Source organism: Ictalurus punctatus, chromosome 19 (genome assembly GCF_001660625.3).
Source record: "Ictalurus punctatus breed USDA103 chromosome 19, Coco_2.0, whole genome shotgun sequence".
NCBI classification, from domain to species: domain Eukaryota; kingdom Metazoa; phylum Chordata; class Actinopteri; order Siluriformes; family Ictaluridae; genus Ictalurus; species Ictalurus punctatus.
This window is the reverse complement of record NC_030434.2, coordinates 8,087,530-8,105,871: the sequence shown is the minus strand read 5'-3', so window position 1 is coordinate 8,105,871 and position 18,342 is coordinate 8,087,530. Positions and strand designations below refer to the sequence as shown.

The following is an 18,342-nucleotide window of genomic DNA, read 5'->3' as shown; positions in this document are numbered from 1 at the left end:
ATAATAATAATAATAATAATAAACGATACTACTACTACTACTAATAATAATTACAGATAATAATAGCAATTTTAGTTTTTCAAGTATACATACATGCACGTAAGCCTTAGGCATACATGTTTTCTACTTTTTTTTTTTTTTTAAAAACCATTAATTTCTGAAATATTGTTTCACTGGTCATTTGTGTACTTCTGATACCGCATTAAATTCTGTGCCGTTTAGCTGTCTGAATATATTATAGATTTTTAAGTTTTATCTATCTATATATATCTATCTATCTATATATATCTCTATATATCTATATATATCTATATATATATATATAACAGTAATTGCTTTTTCCTCCCCGATTAAAGAATTCTGCTGGGTGTGGGGAAGAAATGACATCATAAATTGATGTCGCGCACGTCTGTCGGGGTGCATGACTGGCTCTGAGGCTCCGCCTCTTTGTTGATGGCCCTGCCCTTCTGATGCTTGGGCTGCTGGCTTTGTCGGAGGCTGCTAGCCAGCAATTGCTCGATCTTCTCCTGACATGACTTCAGACATTCCTAAAACGGAGAAAGAGGAGAGCCATAGATTATTAAAAAGATACGTACAAATAACGCATACATGCATACTTGAAAAAAGTCACGCACACACACACACACACACGACCAAAAGCATTCCTGTACTACTGACTGCTCTCTACCTGGGTCTACTCTTTTATTCCGTGTCATGGCCACATTCTTGAAACCCTAAAGTCAGATTTCAGGCTGTTTTCTGAAACGCTGTGCTTCTTTTCAAAGCTAAAAGCAGAAATGTCCCTCTTCTTTAGAAGGGAACACAACATGGAGGGAAAAAATGAGGCATGGAAGGATGTGTGTGTCTAAGTGTATATACTGTTCTCTCTAGCTGGCTATGCAGCTTAACAGTCTAACGTGTGTGTGTGTGTGTGTGAGAGAGAGAGTGTGTTTCGGTTGACGAGCGGTGAGCCATAAGCCATAGTCATGAGAAGTGGAGGCCTATGTCTGGCCACAAGAATGCAACTCCGAGCACACATTCCTCCATCACTGCACACACGTACACACAAATGAACGACGACAGACGCAGACACACACCGAGAAGCAATTTACCTCCAAGCCCACACGCACACAGACACATGCACACATCGCTTTATAGCTGCCAACTACAGCTACAAGCCAAACCCTACAGGCTCTCATCATGAAATGTAAATAGCTTCAATATGCAACTAGTGGAAACACCAACAGTCACCAAATGCACAAACATCAGGGCTGTATTTCATACAGACCCGAACGTTAGGAGTTTTCTGGAATGACGGCTCTTAAGCGTCAGATCAAGTCTTTGCAGCGGTTATTTGGTTAGTAGTCTGAGATCAAGTAAATAAACCAGACAAAGCCAGCGCTTGAACTTTATTTAGTTTCAGAATAGTTTTAAGTCACAAATTAAGACTAATCGCAATACAGTGTGCTATTAAATGGTAAATGGCGCACTTATGTAGCGCTTTTATCCAAAGCGCTTTACGCTGTGTCTCATTCACACACACACCAATGGTGGCAGAGCTGTCATGCAAGGCGCCATCGGGAGCAACTTGAGGTTCGGTGTCTTCCCCAAGGACACTTCGGTATGTGGAGTCACGTGGGCCGGGAATCGAACCTCCGTCCCTACGATTAGTGGCCGACCCGCTCTACCACCTGAACCACAGCCGCCCCAATAGCACAATCTATTAAGTTTTAAAATGAAGGATTGATCCAGCATTTTCATTATGGATTCGGGATGCTGGCCGAACGTCTCTCTAGGTGCTACCATGTCGCCGATGATGAAAAAAATAAAATAAACGATTGGTACATGATTTTCGACCATTGCTGGGCTATGTTAACTTATGACATTTATTCACTGAGCAGACACCATTATCCAAAGTGACTTACGAATGAGGAAATACAAGCAACGCGATATCAAGTGGAGAACAATACAAGTAGTGCTACTGTACACGATTTACAGTAGAGTTCTAGACAAGCAAGGTCTGCAGAGTCGAGCTGTAAGAGCCAGTGTAAGGTTTTTTTTATTTTTTATTTCATTATTATTATTTTATTTAAATATAAATGGGGGTTAGCATTTCAGGGGTTAGGTAAGTGTTCACGGAAGAGGTGGGTCTTTAGCTCTTGGAAGGTTCTGGAAAGTGACCTTGAGCCATGCGGAGTAGGCACTACTAAGCGTCAGTCAGTGAGGGAACGGAAGCCTCAAGGAGAGTGTTGAGGTAGGAGGGTGCTGTTCCAGACAAGGTCTTGTACGTGAGCATCAAGGCCTTGAATTTGATACGGGCCAGTGGAGGGATGACCATTAAAAATGAAGAGGAAAGCTAAGCCCAGGGTATGTGACTGTATCAGGAATAATTCTCCATTATAAATGATTCTGCACAAGTAATTAAGACACGAATTAAGACTAACTCCAGACTAGGTTACTTGTAGCAGTAGGGAAACTTCATTTAATATCCATTTCAAACTTCCAATGAAAGGCTGTACCTGCCGGTAAAAATGCGGATATTGGCAAGGAAAGTGTGACACACTCACTACTTCAATGTGGGTGATTTTGGCCAGCAGTTCAGTCGTGCTCTCCCCCCAGACACTGCTCTCCGTACGGTTGATCTGGAGTCCGCACACCGCTGCGCCGATGCTCCCTGTGGCGATCATCGAGGGAGTGTACATCACAAAGCTGTGATCTAAAAAGACAGACATCAGACAAGCATGAAGACAGAGCACGCAAGAAAATCTTCCACCTGTGAATCAACAAAGCTCCCTGCAGACAATGAGGCTAATAACCTCCAGTCTATGTGAGAGAGTAAGGGAAGGGAGGGAGGGAGGGAGGGAGACGGCTCGAGGAGATTTGAACGCTTTCCAGCGCGTCTCACATCTGCTCCGAATTCAGCCGAGAACCCCAACCTTGCACATCTCTGCATCACTGCCTTTCCTCAAAGATGCAGCTGTGATTACAAAAACAGAGAGTAGAGGCTTTGGCCTTCATCCTTCCTCCTCCGCTCGCTCACATTTTTGAAGGGCTTTGCAGTTTAAAAAAAAAGAAAAAAGAAGCAGCTTTACAGACATTGGACGGTTAAATCTAAAACCTGAAGTCAAACACTAGTTACAACCTAGCTACATCACTAACCTTAACCGAGTCTAATTTAATCAGAGTTACCGAGTTCTTTTCTCAGAGGCCGTGGAGGATGTGACGGACAGGCTTGGATAAACACACCCGGGGCACGCCAGCTGCGCCGTGGGCTGCCTCTCCTACCATGAGAACTACATATCCAAACACGAAAAGAAAACCCCAAACATTTACATTTACTCCCAAAAGCAGCGGCACGGTCTTTGCTGTGGCTGTCTTTCGCTCGGTTTATAGGATTTATGAATAGACACGGGCCTGCAGGAACACACCCAAAGCAGGAAACTATTCCCACTGACACAAAAATAAGATAAGACCTCCGGAAAAAGACAAGATTTCCTACTCGTCTTAAGACATGCTGCATGAAGACGACGGACCCTCAGTTTTCTGCTCCCTTATTAGGGAAAAAAAATGATTTTCGAGCCTTTTGAGATACTAAAATTACTGCGTGGATGCCGCGCAAGCCAAGCTGTGCAGGCTTTTTCGGGTCTCTTTTGCAATGTACTTACAAGGCTGACAGTGTGTATATATATATATATATATAAATAAAATAAAAGTCTAAGCTTCATTGACAACCGAGGGATGTAAATTTACGCTACCCATTATTCTACACAAATTTCATCAGTCACAAAGCCCCTATCGATTTTAAGTAAATAAATAAATAAATAAATAAATAAATAAATAAACAAAAAACAAACAATCCACTGACTGGAAGCTGTTTACATGGCAAACACAACAGTACAGTGGGAAACAAAAAACCGCTGATGCACTGCACCCCAAACAAGAAATTCGGGCAAATTCCTTTTTCTGTTCTGTTGCAGCCACAGCTATCACCGCCTCCTGAGCTTCTGTCCTGTTAACCGGACACAGAATAAGAACACTAAACGCTTTGTTGAGACAGCAGTAGTGCGCGATTCCAGTGTATTGTGTGGAAAAAAAAACGACAAGGGATGAAAAGTCTCTATGCAACGTCTGTAAAGAGTAATGACTGTGATGGTCATCGCTGAAAGTATTCATGACTTATATTCTCACAAAATTTTGGCTGGTTCGAAGTGACCGGGAACGACACCGGCACAGCAGTGTGGATAATATAGACTGATCGTTAAGGCTGAAATGAGGCATCGTGACAGGATGTATCGCGATGTAAGAACGTGATGACGTGCATCGTTGAAATCCGCATTTCATTAATTCTACCTCGGATGCGATTGCACTGATGAAACACCAGAGGTCCCGATCTGCACAAACCCTAGAGTTAACTGCACTCTTTCGTAGAGAGCATTCTTTTATGAACAACTGACACACGGTGACTTTCGGTAGCTTTCGAATAACGTGGAAGTTGGGAGATGAAATGCAGAAGCCGGGCATTTTAGCCGATTTTGGAGCTCTAAAACGCTGCCTCTGGTGCTGCTACGGAGCTCGTTATGTTTCGCTCGATCATTTTCCAGTTTGTTGAAAGGTTGTTCATTTAATTCAATTTGAGAGAATTTATGAATGTCTTTATTTACTTATTTATTTTGAAGACATAGTGAACCTGTATAATGAACTCGAATTGTGAAGCCAGCTTCGTGAATCGAATGTGACCGGAGTGTATCGTTACGCCCATACCAATAGCTAATTTAGGCTAGCTTCAGTCTCATGAAGACAATAGTTCGTTTATTTGACCCCCCCCCCCCATGTTTCTTATTTGCATATTGCTCTTGTTTTAAAAGTTGGTGCTGCAAACAGAACTGAAAAGCTCCTGCCACTACAGTATGACTCGGTTACAAATCAAGAACCTCAGTGGACCATCCAGAAAAATCAAAGTTAGATCCCTGCGTAGCACAAGTCCGAATGTGGAGCAGGTTTGAACTTTATTTACCACCTCTGAATGCGTAATAATCATGAGATACTGGGTATGACGTGTCAGAATACGCTGTGTGAGGAGTAGTGGAGCTCCTTGAAACTATTCTCAAAACTTAGTGACTGATTCCTGGCTCATATCAAACCAGAACCGGTAACTGCACCACTTCTGCAGCATTGTGAGGTCATAAATAGGAATTTTATCCCTGATTTCGAACCCTGGTTTGTGTTAGTGTTGCGTACAGGCGCGGCATTTTCATAGAAGCAAAAATTTCAGACAGATGTAGGTGTACAACTCTATATATTTACAACCCAAGTGCATAATGCCCAAGGTAAGTTTTGACCTGCACTATTTGATCAAGTCTAATTTTATTCTCAGTGGATGTCCTTGTACCTTAGACGACTTCCTGGCTGTCCTTTTTTTTTTTTTTTTTGGAGTGACACGTGTTCATGTAAACAACAGGGGCGTATTCTGTAAAATTCCAAAAGACCCTTTTTGGCTGTATGTTTTGCCAGTCTACCAAGAAAAATGGTACATATCCCATATGCCCAAGTGAAGTGCTATGAATTATTGAAGGTCTTTGGGTATTCATACTTGTAGTACCTGTGGCACAAAGGGCAATGAAAGTCTGTGCATGTTTTCGAATCAGCTCCACTCGGCCCTCAGGTAAGGGTAGCTTGCGTAGGATATGCTCTATGAAGTCGTGAGGTGTAACAGCTGCCAGGTTCCACTTCAATTTTCCCAGAACCATCAGCTCCCAGTTCTGTAAAAGAGAGATACGAGAAAGATAGAGAGATGGTCGAAGCAGGCATGGTTGACCTTTTTTGGCCTGTGGCCCTTTTTCCTGTAGTTTTTGCACATTTTATTGTATTAGAGATTTAATTTTAAATGGGTTAAGTTGACATTTTGGCCATGAATCTACACACAATCCATAGATTAGTCCCAATCCATAGATTCAGACCCTGGCTAACAGCACTTGAAATTAAGCTCAAGCGCATCCTGTTTGCCTTCATTACCTTGAGATTTGTCTAGAACTTAATTGTAGTTCACCTCTAACAAATTCAATTGACTATACACCATTTAGAAAGGCACGTCAGACCAAAAAAAATCAATCAATCAAATCCCAGGACCTTAGCAACCAAAATGTGTCGAGACATAAATGTGGGCCAGGGCATAAAACCATTTCTAAAGCTTTGAAGATGTTGCCAGGAGCACAGTGGGCTCAATCACTGTGAACTGGATGAAGTTTGGAACCACGAACATTCTTCCTAAAGCTCTTAAAATTCAATAACTGGGCTAGAAGGGCCTCGGTCAGGGAGGTAACCAAGAACCCAATGGCCACTCTAACAGAGCTTCAGAAATCCTTCACAGAGATAGGAGAACCTGCTAGAACAACCAACTCAGAAACACTCCATCAATCAAGCCTTTATGGCAGAGTGGCTATACAGAAGTCACTCCTGAGTAAAAGGTATATGGCAGGCACTTAAATGTCAGACAGCATTAGGGAAAAGATTCTCTGGTCTGATGAGACAGAAAATAACCTTTAAAATAGAACCCCATAGAGCTCTACCATTCCAAAGCATGGTGGTGCTTTTCAGCATCAGGGTCAGAATCGACAGGAGGATGAATGGAGTCAAATACAGAGAGGTCCCTGAAGAAAACCTGCTTCAGAGTGCACACAACCTCAGACTGGGCCAGAGCTTCACCTTTCAGCATGATAATAACTCAAAGAATATAGCCAATGCAAGGATGGAGTGGCTCTGAACAAGCCTCTGAATGTCCTTGAGTGGCACAGTCAAAGCGGAGACTTGAACCCCATAGAACATCTGTGGAGAGACTTGAAGAGGGCAGTTCACAGACAGTGGCAGGAAGAATGGGAGAAAAGGCCTAATCGAGATGTGCAAAGCTTGTAGAAACTTACCCAACAAGGACTCGACAGTGTAACTGCTGCCAAAGGTGCTTCTACAAAAGTACTGAATAAACGGTTTGAATACTTATCTAAATGAGAGGTTTCAGTTTAATGTTCAATAAATTTGCAAAAATATCTAAAAAAAACAAACAAACAAACAAACAAAAAAAAAAACCTTGTTTTTACTTGGTCGTTCTGGATTAAAGTCAGAATTTTATACGATTCAGTTGTAATGATTAAATATTGCATAGATCGATTTCATATGCACAGAACTTCCTAATGAATAACGATTGGTAAACATGCCCACATCTGAAGCGACCTCAATTGAGGTCATGGCAGGACCCCAAAGTTGAAAACTGAGTCTTCTATTCCATAACCGGCCAACGTCTGAAACACAAGCAAGTGATGAAGTCAGGACAACAAGCACTGCAAGCCACCTCATTCTAATAATGGGCAAACAAAACTTCGCTCTACTTCCTCTTGTACACACACTCACTTCCTTCCTACAGGCAGTGTTCTGAGAAATTCCCCACAGCTGATATACATGGCGGAAACACACCAAGTGTGGCACATCAGCAGCTTCAGCTTTTTCTTTTTTGCTGTTAAGCAGCTAACTGAAGAAGTGCCACAGAGAAAGGCACTGAATGCCCAGTTAGTTCTCTCACACATATATCGTGTGCATCAGCATTAAGAAGAATGGTTTTTTTTTTTTTTTTTAAATTTGTGAAACAGCTCCTAAACCATTTTGGTCTCATGGTACCAGACATTCTCCTACTGAAACAAGATTGGGCATGCTATTCTTGGCTGGATTACAGTCTTTGAATTTCTGATTAGCAAACTCATTCGCATCACTATAGCAATCGGAGCAAAACAGTGCATGTTATTTAATCGTGCACTGGAAAGAATTTGGGTCCAGTAGTTACAAGGTGAACTACACTGAACATTGAATGGCTTTGTTCGTTCCTTGACCCCATCTCCCATCCGTGCCAGTGTACATGAAGCCCCACCTCACAGAAGCTACACTGGCCAGAGGAGTTTACCCTTACCCAGCTAGCAAACACTCAATGCACTTGACCAAGTATGACAAAGTTAGCTATAAACATGAACAACCGATTGCAGACCTGCCGAGTAACTAGGGGTGTAACGATGCATCGAGATGTGATGGAGAAATGTTTAAAATTATCATTCTAATAAATTATGCATCTAATGCAATTGCATTTTTTGAACACCAGAGGTCCCAAGCGGAACAACCCATAATGAAAGCCTGGGCCATTACCGGGAGTGTTCTGCACTTGTGAAACTCCAGACCACAATAAAATGACTTGCATTTTACTTTACATGGTTGCACAACCACGTTATAACAGTTAAAAGGGCCCTCCAGTAGCTTTCAAATAACCCTACATTGTTGCAACCCACAGTGCCTGAGAACAAGGCCGTGGAAGAATGACATTTTAGCCGACTTTGGAGCTCTATTTTTGGTAAAAATGATGCCTCGGGCACTGCTACAGAGCTCATTATATTGTAATCGATCATTTATTCCAAGTTAAACAAGATCTTGGTATGTTTTCTACCCTATGAGTATAACTTACTGAGTTGTTAATGCAAGAGTAGTTCAGAATATTTATGACGGAATTCAATATCCAGCTTCATTCCCTTCACAATCAGCGCCTTTATTTCAGCAAGTGCATTTCAGCAATCAACAAGCACCCAGTGCAGCCAGATAATCATTCTGTGCTTTGAAAAAAAAAAAAAAAAAAAAATGAACAAGACACGGTAAAAACCAAAAATAAAAACTGGTAGTGCCTTTCCAAGATGGAATCAGTTATTATTGGTGATGGATGCATAATGAGCGATGTTAGTCCTGAACAGGTATGCAAAGGTAATCTGTATAAAGCTTCAATTGTTTCACTGGCTAGCTTTTTCACAACAAATCAAAAATCTACCCCCCCATATTAAAAAAAAGGACAGTGAATGCAGTCTATTAATCCTTCGGAGCTGAATTTGGGATGTTTTTAGGGTTGCAACTTGGCTTTCAAGCAGCTGAATGACCTAGCATTTAGCTAGTAATGCTAACTTGCGAATACCCTAACAGAGCTCATTACAAAGAAAAGAGAACTTAAGAACCATCACCAGGTATTCAGCCCCTGTCAGAAAACCTTCTAGGATACACCTCAATCAGCACATCTGGATCCTGACATTTTTCCCACTCGGCTTGGTAAAAATCACTCAGGCTCTGTCAGATTCGATGGAGACAGTTTGTGAACAGCAATTTTCAAGCTTGCTACAGACTCTTAATCGGATTGAGGTCTGAGTTTTGACTAGGTCAGCCTAACACTCTTGGTTTTCTTGGATTTAAACTACTCCTGTGTCACTTCAGTTGGAAAGTATACCTTTGCCACTCAGTCTCAAGTCTCATGGACTGCAACAGGTTTTCTTCTAGGATTTGCCCTGCATTTGGCTCTAGCCATTTTTCCCACATCCCTAATCTGTTACCTGCTAATAAAGAGCACGCCAACAAAATGATGCTACCACTACCATGCTTCTCTGCAGGGATGATGTTCTTAGGCTGAAAAGCAGTGTTGGCTTTTCACCAAACATGGCACTTTGCACAAGGGCCAAAACGTCTAGTTTTGGTCTCATGAGACCACAGAACCTTTTCCCACAAGATTGCTAGCACCTTTGGACAAACTCCAAACAGGATTTCATATGGGATGTTTTCCAATAATGGCTTTCTTCTTGACAGTCGTCCATGAAGGCCAGCTTTGAGGAGTGTCCAAGCTTCGGTTATCCTCTAAACAGCTTCTCCACTGCATCAGAGCTGTGGATCTCTCCAGCTCCTTCAGAGATACCCCTTAGCTTTTGGTGGAAGGCCCCCTCGAGGCTTTCGTAACATTCATTTGATTCATTCAAACCCTAATTGTTACTTTTCCAGCACTTCTTGCCAGACTTGATCATTTGTCTTCACGATGCCGTTTCTTTAGGTATGCTCTCTAACGAACCCCGAGGCTTTCCAGGAACACGTGTATTTATATTGAGATCTTTAATGATACTTTAATATACTCCAGTCAACCAGAACTAATTTAGGGGTTTCACAATAATGAGGCAAATATAATATAATATAATATATATGCGCGATCACAACTTTTTTTTGTAAATTCGCTGTATGTAATCCAAATCAAAAGTTCAAAGAGGGTGAATATTTAAGCAAGGTACTGTGCATTTTATAAATATACCAGTGTCATGTAATATCAGAAGTACTCGAGACTACGATTCCCATCAGCCACGGCATCGTCACATGTCTTGTTTTCACCTGATTCGCATTTGGGCTCATTAGCACTGGGGAATATATTCGGCACTGCACTAGTTCTCTTGCGTCGTTTGGTCTATATCTGGTTATGCTTGCCCTTGTTTCAGTGAGTCTCGTTTTGTACGTTACTAAATGTTTCACTTCAGTTCTGCGTTTGCATCCGTCTCGAGCGGTAACAGATTACTGAGTGCTAGATTCTTTAGTATTGCAATGAGCCCTGTTGAATAGATTTAAATAATTCAAATCATTAAGAGCGCACGGTTTTTTTTACAGACATTTTCCTGGACTCACTGGATTCCACAGGCTGGTTTATAAGCATCACAGCTTTTGCAACACGGCCTAAATCAAGTTAGAACTAGCCTCTTTTTCTGCGTCAGTCTCCTTCTGGTCACGCTGGTTAATCTAATCTAAACAATTCCATTGTTGTACATGACAATATCTATTACCCAACCTTTGAGTGGAAGTGAATCTAAAGAGCTCGGAGAACAAACAAAAAGAGAAAAGCCTTTCAGCTGGTCCTGGGAGTTGTATTCAAACACTGACGGTAAAGAGTGAAAATGCGGTCTATTAAACCAAGAAGAGTAATCAAAGTGAAGAGGAATTTGAAACAATACAAGAAAAGACCTTTTAGATTTTGGCAGAAGGATGGGACTGACTGAGTCAGCCTCTCACATTTCCACTGCTCCACTTCACCCACGCAGCATACAGACACTATACTGCCTTATGCATCTTGACATCTCTGCAAAAAGTAAAACCCAAGCACGTTTTCTGTTTCCATTGACACATCCGTTGTTTTCCTCTTGTAATTCCACCCAGCCCAATTTAAAAGAAAAAAAAAGTTATAACCACTAAATGCAAAAAGCCAAAAATTTGGGAATTGAGCAATGTTGACATACCATTTTAAGATAATGCTGTACTAACCCCGGAATTGATTCTACCAAGGTAGCAGATTCCATTCATTTTAAAGACAAGACATGTCAAAAACACTTGTGCAGTCATTTCCTGTAGAGGCTTTAACACGACGCTAATAAGGCGGCATTTAAGCATTAAGGAAAGTGCTTATATTACAGTACTGGTTAGCTGTTTGCCATCCTTGTCCACTGAACCAGTACATCCAGAGATGCCCAAAGCAGCGTGAAATATGCTTTTGGACTAAGTAGCAAAAAAAAAAAACAAACAAACTTTCCAAGCATGTCTATTGTTATAGCACATGCAACCTCTCATTTTCCCATTACATCTGCGAGTTTGTGGCCTGCTCTCAGTTACGGACACAATACGTTGGATTCCCATCGAATGTACAGTTCCAACAAAATCACAAGATTTTCAAAAGTGACTTTCTCACTGCAATCTCTGTGCAACTGAAGGGGCTTGTGGTGAAACCAAAGACCACACAGTAGTATTACTAGTAGTAACACAAGTCTACTCACATAAACCTACGACTAGGCCTTCACAAAGAGTTGTATGACTGAAAACCTTCGATAGAGCTATTCTTGTGTGCTAGCTGAGCTAAGTACATCGTGTATCAATTCTCATTTTTGTAAGCTGGGCAATGCATATTAGTCAATAAGTACATACATCTAAAATTTCCAGTGCTGCTTATTTTCTGTGAACACATTAAAGTTGCTAATGGGACGGAAAGGATTTCTGCAACAATTTCCTTACATAGAAACAACATGCAATGAAAATACAGTTGCAATCAAAGTTATTCAACCCCCATTGCAAATCAGGTTTACTGTCAAAATGTACAGACTTTCAGCTGTTTGCGATGAACAAATCAAACAAAAGCGATTGAAATAGTTCAACACAACGAACGCTTCAAGTGCGTTTCTCCGAATTCAACTGAAAATGCAACTTTCTCCAGTTTCACAATTATTCAACCGTTTCATGACGAGCGTCTTCAGTACTCAGTAGAGCGTCCTTTTGCTGTTATGACCTGCTGCAAATGAGATGCATATCTTCTGGCAGCGTTCCTGAGGAATCTTATCCCGTTCCTCATGAGCAATGGAGTCCAGTTCAGTAATATTCTTGGGTTTGCGTGCTGCAACCGCCTTCTTCAAATCCCACCAGAGATTTTCTACGGGGTTCGAGTCAGGTGACTGGGATGGCCCTGTAGAATCTTCCAGGACGACTTCTGCAACCAAGCCTTGGTGGAATTTGAGGTATGCTTGGGATCACTGTCCTGTTGGAAGGGCCAATGACACCCAAGCTTCATTTTCCTCACAGACGGCATGATGCTTTCTCCTAGGATTTCCTGATACTTCAATGAATCCATCTCGCCTTCCACACGCTGCAGGTTTCCAGTGCCAGAGGATGCAAAGCAGCCCCAGAGCATCACCGAGCCTCCACCATGCTTCACTGTGGACAGAGTGTTCTTTCTTCATTCTTCTTTCTCCAGACATACAACTGAACTGACTTTTCTTGTGCTTTTGGGTCAGTAGTGGTGAACGTCTTGGAGTTCTGGCATGGAAACCTTCTGCGTTTAGTACGTGTATTACTGTACTCACCGAAACCTCACTGCCTGTTTCACCGAGTCTTGCTGCAGGTCTTTTGCAGTCATTCGAGGGTTTTTCACAACCTGCCTTCTCACAAATCAGGTTGCAGCCATTCACAGCTTCCTTCTTCTGCCCCGTCCAGGTATTTCATATATTTTCTACCCCTAACCAGTTCAGGTATTTCATGTTCCAGCTCAACACATGGTGCAACTAATGAAGCCCCTGAGGTGTGCTTGAGACAACACCTGTTTTGCATGTGTGTGCTGTTGTGAGGGATTCTTTTCAGGGGCTTGAATCATCGTGAAACTGGAGAAGTCATTATAAGTTGCATTTTCAGTCGAATTCGGAGAAACACACTTGAAGCGTTCGTTGTGTTGAACTATTTCAATCGCTTTTGTTTGATTTGTTCATCGCAAACAGCTGAAAGTCTGTACATTTTGACAATAAACCTAATTTGCAATGGGGGTTGAATAACTGATTGCAACTGTAGGTATATATCAAATCAAAGTGAGATGATGGCTATACTTCCATTTTAAATAGAATAGGAACATCCAGGAACAGTAATGTCAAAACAAAAGCAATATCGGTTTTTATTTGTATACGACTTCACATTTTCTCGCAGAGGATGATGTTAAATGACATTTAACGCTGTAAATATGTATCAGGTCAATAAGGGAAGTGGGTACAACAAAAAACAGAAGGCAAACCTAGTTGTCAGGCCACATTCCTCCGCTCAGACGTTCAATAGAGTTGTTCACGTTGCCATAGCAAAGGCAGCTTAAACAGCACATGGTATTCAAATATCTTTTAATAGACAGAGCGAGGACTTGCGAAATGAGCACATAAAATGGTATCGTCGAGCGCGGAGCCGCGAGACGCTTTTATTTGCGAGGGCACGTCTGTATGCAGAGCGCTGAGGGGTGGTGCGTGTCGACTTTCTTTGCTTCTGCACACCAGGGTTTTACACTGGTGCGCATCTCGTAAGCCCAGCTGCATCATGGGAGCAGCACGTCTTGACGATCCTTATAAAAAATCCCACTACACCAGCACAGCAGTATGCGCTTTGTACAGTCACTCCAGGATTTTGCAATGGCACAAATGAGTTCATTCAGCCAAAGCCCTCTTCGTTTCACACGAGTACAGCTAAAAGGTCTCATTTACCAACAAATATCTCTGCGAAAGACTTGCAACTTCAGTAGTTTTCCTCCAATTTTTTTTTTTCTTTTTATATATAGAAATCCAGCAAGTTGAATCACAAATTTTGTGAAAAGTCGCAGCAAAATCAAGCAACAATCACAAATAAACTCCGCGAGATCCTGTTGCGAACATTTTTTACGATTCTTACTCTCAGCCCAGATATTAACTGGCTCAAGCAGCTCCATTTATTCCACGTCAAGCCCTCCCATCTGCTTGTTGTTGTTCCTTGCTTAACCACGCTTACGTGAAAACTCAATCGGAATCTCCTCGCACAGGAGTTTCGGCCTACGTCAGGGCTGTGTGACATGCCGATACGTAACGTAAGCCGGTTTACATCACTAAGGTCGGAGCTAGGCGCTACTAGTGGTGTGCTATTACAAAAACAAGTATGGAGCAGTGTGACACCGAGCCAAACTCCCCGCAACACTGACCCAGAACAGACTCCAGCCCAACTGACACATGAGGAGCTTGCCCCTAGAAAGGGTGGTACTTCTGCCATTCAGATGTGGTTTGGGTATAACAAATCAGACCAGAAAACAGTCGTTCGTAAAGGTATGCTGCGGACCAGTCGTGAATGAATGGAGTTATATCGCAGCGATCATTTTTTCATCCATTTTAGAGAATATATCGTGATACGAGATTGGGTCCAGATCGCCCAGCGCTACCATACAGTGGAAAAGATTCTATAGATACCACCTCAAGTTAAGAACATGAACGAGTTTATTGATTCAACACCAAGTCTTACCAGCAGCTCCTGACATGTGATGGAGTTCTCCGTGTAAAGGCAGAGTTTTTTCGCGGATAACGGCTGGTACGATTTCAGTTTGGACGCCAGGAAGAGGCACACGGCACCGAGAAGCTGCAAACACGACTTTTTCGTTGGCACTACAGAAAGATACCGGTCCAGGTAATTGACAGCCAAAAGGAAAACTTCTTGCTCACAGCCCTCTTCTTCACAAACCTGCGGAAACAAGGAACATAGTGTCTGTCTAAACAACCAGAAATGCTCGTTCATTTCCACTAATTACGTGTCGGCTTCTACAAATCCCCTACAACTACAAGCATGAACAGCTCGTTGCAGTTCTGCCAAGTGGTCATGTCGAATGTTGTTCTTTAAGGAGGGAAACAAGCTCGCACTGAACACAATTCATTTATTTATGACTCAACGTAGGAAGTTATGGAGTCGCACAAGACCACAAAGCTGCAAACACCCACACAGTCGGGCTGCTTTGGTGATTAGTCAAGTTAAAGAGGATTTTAAAGGAAAGAAAATGTGCAGCCTAATGTTACACCAGTGGCTGGGAAGAGTGGCTAGGTTACGACAGTTTTTAAATGTAGCAACAATTCGACAACTTTAAAAAGCCTACGCTACACACTAGCTACCTCATATGGACTTAATGCATAGATAAATGTAACTTTAGGAGCTTTCATCACTTCCTTAGGATGTTGTCAAGTAAATTAAGTAAGATTTCATGCTAAGAAGGGTTTGCATAAGGTTTAAAGGCCAATATAGGCAAGATTAGTCCGCCACTTCTCAAAATTAGGTCTCTAACAGTTAGGTGGGCACGACATTTGAACCCATTATTTATTTATTTATTTTTACTTCTTGAGCCCTCTCCTCTATTCCCATCCATGTTCACGAAGCCCTGCCCTCGGGATCTTAAGTGGCCTGTAGACCAGGGGTCGGGTACCTATGGCTCACGAGCCATATATAGCTCTTTCAATGATTGGCAATGGTCCAACAGGAATAAACAAATAAAAGCAATTACGAATCACGAAAGCTTGGGTGTCGACTCAATTAAAACTTGACATATTTCAATACATGATCTAATCCATTATCGATGCCCGTTTGTCATGTTGTGGCACCTCAAGCTCAAATTTCACTGGACAATGTGGAGCGGTAATGTCCCGTTCATAAATCGGTTGAAAACTACATAGCCAGTCTGTGTTCAGTTTTTTAACAAAAGATGAAACGTGTAAACGGGAAAAATAAAAAGAGACAAGCATCATTTTTTCCAGTCTTAATGGACAGACGACTTTACATTTGTGGAAATCGCATTAAAGGTAACTAGTGTTCAATTTACTCTCACTTATGTCCTGCATCTTGTATTGATTTACCATTTGATGAAACTATCATACAGTATGTTTACAGACAACAATAATCCACTATTAACCCGATTAAGACGATACTCTGATTAAGAAACTAGCATGTAAACAGCAATTTTTAATGACCTTAATCAGATTAAAGTCATACTCGAAGTAAACACAAATGGATATAGACGTGTGGAGTACTCCTGTTTTAGTCGCATTATGGACGTGTAGTAGTGACATGTAAACACCTTAATCACATTATGAACGTCGTGTGAGAGTTTCCACCGCATTTTGCGACAGGACACGATCACACAGGGCAGCGCTCAACATTTTACGGCGAACAAGAGAGTTCGGCTGCGTCCCAAACCGCATACTTGCCTACTATAGGCCTGTAGTGGGGGAAAATACATGTATCTCGGCTACTATATAGACGGTAAGTACGCGGTTTGGGACACACCCACCGCTGCAAGCAGTCGTCTATTAGCACGTACAGCGCGACAGATAATTAACCGCACTTAAAGCGTTCGTAAAAAAATTTAATAAAAACACCCAAAACTGTATACGGTACCATAACGAAGACCAACTGTACGTCGATACGTGAAATTCTGGAGGGACGTCGGACGGCGTGGTGCAGCGCGGTGACGTAATGACGTGTGCTGTTAATCTAATTATGTTCTAGAACATGTTAAACGGGAAGATGAAAGGAGTATTCTAAAAGCAACCAATGTAAACACCTTAATCACGTTATTATCTTACTCAGAGTAAGGTCAATAATTAGATTACTGCTGTCCATGTAAACGTAGTCATAGTTGGTTCAATGAAATCCAAGTTCCACCTACAGGCCAATTAGGTGAAGTGCAGGCTATTAGGTCAAGAACGCGCAAACCGCGGAATGGCCTTTATTACATTACCACTTTTTATAACTATGCAATAATGGTAAAGATAATAATAATAATAATAATAATAATAATAATAATAATAATAATAGGGGAGAGGAAGAAGCAGCATATAAAAACGTACATTTAAAAATAAAAATAAAAAAATAAATAAAAAAAAACTTTTCTCTGGCTCTTTAAAGAAAAGAATCATAACTACTATTACTTTTTTTGGTTTGAAAAGGTTCTCGACCCCTACTGGAGACCGTCTATATAATGACTAACAAGAGGTGCATCCAAACACACACACCCCGCCCCTACCCCATGTATTCCGGACCGGAAGTCAGTTTTCCAAACGTGGTTTCTCTGCGACTGTATAAACTTTAAAGCAGCCACGGCTTAATCCGAGTTTTTATTTTTATTTTTATTTTTAAAAAACATGTATTTTTCCCATATCTTCCAGGTTATTTGTACAAATAATGAATGTTTACAAATCGACAGTTACCCCCTTTAAAACCTAACTCCCGGTGTGGCTTCATGCATAGGACTTAGTTTCTGGAGCATTATTTTGCGAGTTAAGTTTTAATATCGGTGTCAAAAGAGTGGGAAACGTAAAGAAAGAAAATCACTCTCAATCTCTCTCTCTCTCTCTCTCTCGTGTGTGTGTGTGTGTGAGAGAGAGAGTAACTAACCTCCAACATCCAAGTAGCGACTACCCGCCTCATGTAGGGCTGCAGGTCTTTCTGCACGCGCTGAAAATACGGGGCTTGTGGGAGAAACATGTCCTCGATTGTCAGTAAACTCTGCAGCACTCTGTCGTCGCTGAAAATGGTGGGGTCTACCAGAGCCCTGACGACTCCTTCCTTTTCGTGGCAAAACAGCTCCATGTTTAGTTTCCCAAAGTTTCAAAGTGACTGCGGCAGGAGACGAGGAGAGAGCGCGCGCGGGCGCGCGAGAGACAGAGAGAGAGAGAGAGAGAGAGGCAGGAGTGCACTTTAAAAACAAGCATCAGTCTCGCGCTGTCTCTACCTCATCACTACCTTCTCCCTCTAGGCCTTTCCCTTCGTCACGAGCGACAAAGTGGAGCAGCACCGCACGCGCACGAACTCCCCACCACAGTGGGCCATCACTTGCACGCAGGAACTCTTAACCAATTTCGCGACCACCCAGTAGGCGAGGCTGTTCTGCCCCGCCTTCTTTTCTCTTCTCCACTTTGTTAAAAAAAAAAAAAAAAAAAATTTCGCTCGTGCGCTCCGTGTACTTTGTGTTTGCTCGTGCGCGGTGACAATCATGTGCATTTCCGGTCCATATCAAGCAGCCAGGCTTCACGTGTTAAGTGTTCAAACTGATGAGACAGCTGATGTGGTACAGTATGTGGGTGATGTCACGACTGCGGTGCCGCTTAGCACTTTCCCATATGCCCACTTTATTAGGAACACTTAAAAACACCTGCCAGGCATGTGGCAGCAGAACAG

At 42.0% G+C, this 18,342-nt stretch overlaps 1 protein-coding gene across 1 annotated transcript; it reads right to left on the bottom strand.

Moving 5' to 3' along the window:
* Nucleotides 1-119: 119 nt before the first annotated feature.
* ccnd2b (cyclin D2, b) lies at nt 120-18,047 on the bottom strand. The gene is made up of 5 exons (XM_017494107.3): nt 17,560-18,047; nt 14,647-14,862; nt 5,600-5,759; nt 2,568-2,716; nt 120-548 (listed from the first exon to the last, which is right to left on the bottom strand). The coding sequence occupies exons 1-5, from the start codon at nt 17,752-17,754 to the stop codon at nt 387-389; spliced, it is 882 nt and encodes a 293-aa protein (XP_017349596.1). The 5' UTR covers nt 17,755-18,047; the 3' UTR covers nt 120-386.
* Between the last annotated feature and the right edge of the window lie 295 nt (nt 18,048-18,342).